This window comes from Perca fluviatilis, chromosome 22, assembly GCF_010015445.1.
Source record: "Perca fluviatilis chromosome 22, GENO_Pfluv_1.0, whole genome shotgun sequence".
NCBI lineage: Eukaryota > Metazoa > Chordata > Actinopteri > Perciformes > Percidae > Perca > Perca fluviatilis.
In genome coordinates this window covers 11,810,137-11,818,857 of record NC_053133.1, presented here as the reverse complement: position 1 = coordinate 11,818,857, position 8,721 = coordinate 11,810,137, and the positions used below count along the sequence as shown (strand labels likewise).

General features: G+C 41.2%; 1 protein-coding gene across 1 annotated transcript in view; it reads left to right on the top strand.

Annotated features, from left to right (window-relative positions):
* Window positions 1–5,504, top strand: part of ankrd33ba (ankyrin repeat domain 33ba) — a 14,820-nt gene extending 9,316 nt beyond the window's left edge. The window contains exons 2-6 of the mRNA XM_039790514.1: window positions 2,228–2,357; window positions 2,798–2,938; window positions 3,530–3,671; window positions 3,905–4,103; window positions 4,859–5,504. Coding sequence (XP_039646448.1) covers window positions 2,228–2,357; window positions 2,798–2,938; window positions 3,530–3,671; window positions 3,905–4,103; window positions 4,859–5,377 — 1,131 coding nt within the window. The 3' untranslated portion in view covers window positions 5,378–5,504. The remainder of the gene's footprint in view (window positions 1–2,227; window positions 2,358–2,797; window positions 2,939–3,529; window positions 3,672–3,904; window positions 4,104–4,858) is intronic.
* Window positions 5,505–8,721: the final 3,217 nt, after the last annotated feature.

Genomic DNA, 8,721 nt, shown 5'->3' with positions numbered 1-8,721 from the left:
GAGCAAACTTTTGATCACATCCATACCACAGTTTGAAAGAATAATTTACTGGAGTAACACGGTGTGCTCGGGAACCAAGACAAAAAACCTATCGTGCCAAGAGGTGCAACCCATCAAGTAGATTTAATGAGTGCTCTCAGGAAGAGAACATCATGTCACAGAAGCAGGCTCACGAATCGAGGATTTTCAAATGTGGAACAAATTGTAACCTAAATACTATAATACTTAATTCTTGTCAGCAAAGTTGAAACTAATTTCTTAAGTCTGATTTTTAACTCTTTATGACGTAGGTCTGATATTCACATGGCATTAAATATGTAAGATAAAGATGTCTAATGTACAAAGAGGTTAATACTGCATGGTGTCTTTATACATAGTCGTGCAACAGAAAACTCAGATTCGACAGATGGTCTAGCTAGTTGTCTGGATTTACCCTGCAGAGATCTGAGGAGCAGTTAACCATAGTCCTCATAAATCAACCAGAGTTTAAAATTCCAACACAAAGACAGCGGAAGGTAACGGACATCCGGGCGAAAAGAGCGTGATCCGGCGGAATTTCCGACAGCACCGGCGCAATCCTGGAAGTGGATCTTCGTGGATATAGACTATTATTACAGCAGCCGGGAGATGATAGTTAGATATTGCTTCTGTTTTCATTACCTTGTATGTGCTGGGTTACTTTACAGACACAGGACAGACAGACGTACTTTCATTATCTTAGCATGCAGTGTTATCCCAGTCATCTAATATTTACACCATTTTAAGCAAAGTGGGTTAAATCTCAAGCATTGCATTCACTTGAAAAGCCTTTACATTTGAAAATGAAAGAGGTGTAAGTGAATTGGGGATTTATTTTGTTTCTGAAAATACAAGGCATAAATGAAAATGCATACACTATGTTTTGATTTCTCTCAGCAGGCACCTGTAGCAGAATATGTAGATATTGTGTTCGTGCAGCTGATGCATGCGCTGTCTGCGTGTGTTTTGACACAGAGAATGTCTGACTGGTTGACCTTTTCCAGCACACCTGCCTTTAATAAAGCCCTAATTAAAGTCCCCGTAGGGTCTGCTAGCTTAGCAATCAATAGGTCGTTATGAACAACACACTGTTTGTTTGTTTGAATTTTTCCGATAGCTGCTGCTTCACAAGTTACGCCTGTCAGCCTGAGTTGAAATACAGTAATACCGTCATTGTTATTGAACAACGCATACCATTGAACCACTGTTCTATCAGTTGCCTAGAAACCATTTCACGACTTGAACCAATTGAACATGGAGAATATTGTGTATTTTACTTACTCACATTGAAAACAAACTCATGAGTCCCATTCGATAGACTAAAATTGTTCCCTTTGAAGGACTTACATGCAGTACGTGGAAGCTTTATGCCTTTGACAGAACAAAACAAGAGACACCTGTGACGACACAAAAAAAGACAGTATTATTGCTAAAGAGGAATGACATAGACTGTTAGACAAAAGTCAGACCTACTGTAATGCATGTTAAAAACAAAATAGATGGGGCTAACATAAGATATCAAGTGACAAATATACAAGTTGTTGTCTCCTACAGGTGTCTAAATAGAGTTTTCAAGAGCTAAGCCATTTACCTAGTCACATTCATTGTCATAACATTAATCCCATCATTTACATATACTGAATAATTTGTGAATTTTGGCTTCCGGTAGGGAGCAGTTATCCACCCATCTGTGAAAGACATGTCTCTCTAACAGAAATACTTCATGTATGTATACACGGTGTATATGATATGTCAACTGAGAACTCTGTATTCCCCCCCCCACCTCTTCTCCTCTGGTGGTAAACTTGTTTGTCTTGGCTGATGAAGTGTGCACCTTCCGGAAAGTACCCAACTTTTACAGGAGTTTTCCAGGACTCACTTAAAAAAAAGAGTTCCTATTCTGGCATGAACACACATACACACTAGAGTACACAACAACATCAGACGGAGAGACCAGCTTATTTTTCCACTGGGTTCAAGACGTTTAATTTCTTAATGAAAAGACAACAGATGTCACATTTATTCCAGAATATTACAGTTTCAAAAGATGTCTCCTGGTCTTGTGGGTTTCATGTCAGCACTTTACTGCAGTTTTGCTCATTCTCGTTTGGCAAGTTTGTTTTTCCTGACATTTTTTGCTGATTCTAAAATTAAGCCTCTCTCCCTTTCCCTCATCTTTTACCTACTCTCTTGTCACTTTTCGTCTCAGACCGGGCTGTTGGTTGCATGTTACCAAGGTTTCGTGGACGTCGTCATAGCGCTGTCTCAGTGTCCGTATTTGGATGTCAACTGGCAGGACAGCGAGGGAAACACAGCTCTCATCACTGCTGCTCAAGCAGGTAACACACACACACACACACACACACACACAGACGTGGACACAGCAGCATATCAGACGCTGGCTTAGATACACACAGGCGGTGACAGGCTGGTTCACAGCACTGTTGAACACATGCACACACAGACACAAACATACACACACAGGCAGTTTGGCACTAATGCTGACACAGATAAACACACAGACAAGCATAAAATTAGACACAAGTCTGCCCCACTGTACTTAAGCTTTTTGAAACAGAAGTGATGAGTGTGTTGTGTGAAAGCGAATAAGGATCAGCCGTAGGGATGTGGAACTCGCCTGTCCAAATTATGATGGACAAGTGTGAAATAGCCTTTTAGCCGCTATTATCCAAGCCAACGTTGTGTGATCACAGACTGTGATGAGTGTGTTGTGACCTACAGTAACTACTGTCCTAACCTTAGCCCTTTGTACCTCAAGGCCACATAACAATCACCAACTATCTGCTGAACTACTACTCCGGGTTGGACATCGAGAGGAGAAACTGCCACGGCTTCACCGCTCTGATGAAAGCTGCCATGCAGGGCAGAGTGGAATGTGTGCGCTCGCTCATGATGGCAGGTGAGGAAAATGGGTCTTAGTACTTACACTTAATGTACTCTATAGCAATCAGAAAGGAGGACATGGGTAGATTTCATACACAGACACAAATATGTCGCTTTTATGTCTGGATTTAACATATTACCTGGATTTTTGGGGCAGATTTGACTGATTACAACCACAAATGATGTAGTTTATTCTGCCATTACTCTGCCATCAAGGCAGCTCAGAAATATATGAGCAGAATTTCAGTAAAATTGGGCGACAGATGGATCATTTCAATAAGTTTCGGCAGTGATCCAGGTTTTAATTATTGGATGATTATTCTCTTTTTAGCCATAACTGTAATTATTAATGGAGAGATTTGACACCAAATCATCAAGACGGGGGTTCAAGTCAGGATTTCATTTTAACTTTATTGATAGAAATGACACCTTTAGATAAATTTTCAACATGTTCATTTTGGCCATTTAATAATTCTATTTCATTTCTTTTTATTTGCTCTCCTCTTTACTTCTGTTTCCACCTTTTTTATCTTTTAACCCATATCTATTTTTATCCACCTTCTGCTATATATTTTCTTTGGCATATTCTTTGTTGTGTCAAAACTAGGAGCTGCCCTGAATTCCAGGGACTTTGGGCGCCACTTTACTGCCAGGGAATGGGCCTTCTTTACGGGCCGTTATGAAACTGCCTGGGTGATGACGTGCCTGATAGAACAGCCCTGCCCGCGCCAGTACTGTGATACATACAGGTATATGAGCTATTGCCCATGACAGACAGGCATACAGAGAAATAATGTGATCCATCTACGAGTTTACCAATATCTGAAAGGGTACACAATATAAAATACTACAGATGCATCAATCAACACAAAAACAGTAACCAAAGTAGCCTTGAGAGGGTCTATGACTTACTTTTTAATGGTAAAAAGTAAACCCAACAGTGCCTTGGTGCAGTGGATTTATATAAGATTTGATTTCCCAGTCTAGAGTGGCCTCCACTGGCATCACTGGTGGCCAAAGCCCAGGAGCCCCGTGGCTGTCTGAAGCGCCTGTCGGACACTGTGCGGAACGCCTTCAACATAGCGAATGTCACCAACCCTGAGCCTGAAGGTGTTATCGACCACATGGTTTCTATAACAACTGCCTTGAGGAGCCCTTTCATTGCAGTGGCATGCCATACAGTGAGTAATTAAGCTCAATAACTCTTCATTACCCACTTATTCATTAATCAGTATTAAACAGTATCCCACGAGATCCAAGAACACATTAACCCCAACCCACACGTCTCTCACGTGCTCCCTCACACTAACAAGCATTTTGCAAATGTAAGCTGAGATCAGGTGAAGCAGGTTGCTCCTCTTTGTGATAACAGAAAGGATTATTTAAAGTTGCTCTCCTCTGCATTATTCCTGGTGGGGTCTTTACATACTCAGCATAGTTTGAGATATCAGGGCTTATTCTTTTTTTAATCTCCAGATGGAGGCAAACGTTTTTGTACCATGTTGAAACCACCTTCCACAGACTCGATATTTTACTGTTTGTGTTTTTGTATCAGTGTGCAAATTACTTCTGTTTCATGCTTATCAAGTAGTAGAATAAAGTAGTTCTAGCACTGCTGTTTCATAGAGTCGATGTGCAAATAAACTGATGATAACAGTGTGGTAATGATGCTATTAAAAGGATAAATCAGGCGCTAATTTATCTTTTATTTTATCAGCAAATTCTCTGCTTTTTCATGGGATTTGCTCATAATAATTAAAGGATATAATTAACGGCAGCCTTATCTGATAAGCAGGTTATTTATGCAAGATTACCAGTATTGCAATACTGCAAACAAAAGGAGATTGAGCAGTGCTTTTTGTAAAAAAAAAAAAAACAGCAGTGCTACTTATACTGATATTATAACACCAATCTGGGACCGTTGATTTTGTTTCAGGTGTGTCCTGACAGTCCCCCATGTGTGGGCAAACGGCGCTATGCAGTTCCTGAGGTAATCCGCCAGCAGCGCGCCAAGGAGCTCCGCTCTATTAACCCTGGCAGGGTGGAGACCCACCTCAAACTCTTCCAGAACTCCCGGGTCACACTAGTGGCCAAAAACTCAGCAGACCGCCGGGCCAGCCTTCAGGTCCAGGGCTTGAGCACGGAGGCTCATGCCGAAGCCCTGGAGCTGCGGAGAACCAGCCTGCTGCCCATGCACATGGTGATGAGGAGGAGCAGCGTCAGGCCTGGGTTCAGCATCCCCAAAGTGAGGGTGTCCAAGGCCCCTACGCCCACTTATGAACCAGAAAAGATCCGGAGGAAGAGCAGCGCCAAAGATGGAAGCGGACACCTGCTGCAAATACCAAAGTGGCGGTACAAGGAGCTAAAAGAAGAAAGGAGGAAAGCCGAGGAGGCAGAGAGGAGGAGGCTGGAGACTGTAACCAAGAGACACCTTGCTGCCGGGAAAAGGAAATAATATCATTGCCTCAGAAGATGCTATGCACACTACCCTAAAAAGAGACTAAATCTGGAGTCATCAGGGGTATCACCGACTAAGATTTTACAGAATCGTCAAGTCTTGCCTATCGTCGACTGGAGGGGGGGAGGGGGAGAGGGGGCGTTAATACATAGGGGGGTTGACTACAGTGTTGAAATATTCAGCTGTGATAAGGTTGTGTGTAAAGTTCCTTTTGTATGAAAACATGCAACAGATTGGGACACAGTCACAAAAAGAGTAGCTTCTTATTGCATAAGTGGTGCAGGGGTGGAGAAGATTAATTGAAAGTTGTTTACAGCACGCGCTCAGATGTCACTCAAGCAGTCAGCTGGCCCCCGGTAACGAGAAGCGTAGCACACAGAGCTAAAGTCTGCTGTCATGCAGCGTGCACTCGATACTTCTTTTACGGTCCTCTTGTGATAATGTTTTTCTGCCACAAACGCAACCGTTTGCCTCGTCTACATCAGGCATATAACGCAGCGGCTTGCTGGTCTGGACCACGGCTGTGCTCTGTATCAGGCGGTGGCGCCCAACTTGCATGTTACTTTGGATCATCTTTTACTATCTCAAAGTGAGTAGACTTTCTTTTCCCAGACATTTTCAGTTAAAGGTTTAAATCCTTGCCGCCCTAATCTGGACAGACTATTAATTCGGACAGATTCGGTTTGAACGTTTTCTACAGTATATACATTACTGTAAAAGCAGTGTTCCTAAAAGAGGACAGAAGAATGCTTTTATCCGCTCAGTTTTGCAACAGGAATGGCGGTCAGCCTCTTAAAAATGGCTGCCGGAGCTTGGACAGCATTAGTGCACAATGCTCAGTGTCCTTTATGATGTCAAACAGTGAATACCCAGGGGATTTGATACTTGAAATGTTTTTAGCTAACTTATTTTTCATATTTATTGCTTTTTGATGGATGGCCTAGTCTATATTTTGTTACGTTTTGGGTGCTCAATACAGCAGTGTTTTGTAGTGTGTTGCACTGTATTGGAGCAGAAGACACTTATCATTACTAACACATATTCCCTCAGACTGTAACCGCAGCAGACATTTGTTCATCTTTCTTCCTATAAAACGGTAAGCAGCTTCTTAAAGAATAATTTCTTTCAAATATTCAGTGGAGAATACTAATGGGTGTGTCATATTGACTCAGAAAGCTAAACCTAAGCTCATATGAAAACTAATGGCATTTGACAGCAATATAACGCTTTATAATGACAAACCCATGAATGAATTTCGCATATATATTTTATATTAGAGATTCTAATGCTTTTTGATGACAAGCTTTATTTTTTATTCAATTTAGACTTTTTCAACTAATGCTATTTATATATAAACAACCTATTTATATACAAACAACCATGTTTTTTAGTTCGAGACCAATACTGAAATGTGGAGCACTGTGATGTAACACTTAAATGTTACCTTGTGGGAATAAAGTTCAAACTTTTTCCAAATGTTTATATTGCAAATTCACATTCACTGCGAAGAATGCGACTCTAAGATTGAATTTGGTGTATACAGGGTACGGATGATGTGAACAAAATAAATATACTTTTTCTGACTGTGGATGTGATTGCAATCGCGAAATATTGATGTTTTATTGCGGTTAGAATTTCAAATGTCTCTCAGCCATGTTGTGTTGGAAAGTTAATAAGAAAATTAAGTGTTTTTTTTTTTTCATAAAACATCTTAGCATTACGGACATGCGTTGAACCTATTAACAATTGCAGAAGGGTGAGTCTCGGCCAATGTGACAGTACAAGTAGAATTGAAGTGATAATCCCTTACACATGGAGCCTTTGCTAAAAACAGTCAACCTATTATAGAGCAAGAGGTCAGCTCCCTCTTTTAACATTAGTACAGTCAAAATAATGGGGCGAAAAATAACCGTGGGTTTAAAACACACTAAGACCGCCGGGAGAGCAGTGATATAACAGTGTCGGGATTTTTCAGAGCACAATTTCACGGTCCTAACTCCTCATGGCGATTGCAGCTTAAGTGCCATCCAAGAGTGTGTGTCTAATATACATGGTGATGAGTTGCTAAGGGGTTACAAGGGCACTGCACAGCAAAATCATTCCTTCAAATAAACTTCATTGACTTCAGAGTGGCAATGTGCTTAGATACTGCCCAGAGGAAGTCATTTGAAAATGACAAAAGATGAGCAAACGGCAGTGATATCTGCACAACCGCTGTAAGTGGTTGCAGGATTAACATATTTAACATCAACATAAGAACATGTTTCATATGAAAATGGCTTTTTTTTGCTGGCAATGCAGTATCATGGCCAACGATGTCTAGTGGATGCAGTTTGTTATGAGGCCTCCTAAGTTTGCTCACCATAGCCTCGCTTTGCCAGACCCTCCTCCAAAGCATGCTGAAGGAGGGTTTGGCTAGTCCACACAAATTCGGGGATGGGAGGAAAACGTGCTCTGGTTTAATGGCATTTCTTTAAGCCAATCAGAATCATCATGGGCGGCGCTAAACTCCGCACAGAGCCGCTGCAAAATAGTCCTGCGAGAGAAAACTCAGATTGGACAGACGGTCTAGCTAGCTGTCTCAATTTACCCTGCAGAGATCTGAGGAGCAGTCAACAATAGTCCACCAAATTTAAAATTCCAACACAAAGAAAGCGGAAGGAAACGGAAAATACATGCCTGCAGCACCGGAGCAATGCCGGAAGTTGAATGCGAAGGATATAGACTAGCTCAGCATGAATAAAAACTACATTCATTTGCGATGGACTTCTCCGTTAGTATTTTGTTAGTCCGTATGGAGCATTTGGTTTGTAATGTTTCTGCGGGATTTCTGTGTACTGGTGAAAGGTTTCTCTGCAATACAGACTGATGTTGAGATTAGATACATCACATACTATTTAGGTCATGGTTGTAGCTCAAACAGCTGTTGGTTTAAGATTGTAACATGAGATTATGAAGCACTACAGGCTTAGTCAGCGATTCCCCTCTCACATCCCTTATAGAAATTCAGAAGTGGCCAAATTAACAAGGCACTATCCACTGATATGACAGCTATTATGTCATGCTGTGAACAGGCTGGGATTTAAACAGGATGACCTGATTTTAGATCAGCACTAAATAAGTGCTTTTGTCAAACCTGTGAATAAGAGTGAGAAGCCTTAGTTGGGGCCCTCTGCTGGTTGGTTTTTGGTACAACACAAGGATTTCTGCACGTTAGATAGAGTACAGTAACTGGAATGGACATGAAGTGTATTAATTCAATATATTGTGGAATAATCAGAGCAATAGTATAATTTCTGATAGAACTATTTATTGCATTGTTGTTACTTATTGACATGATT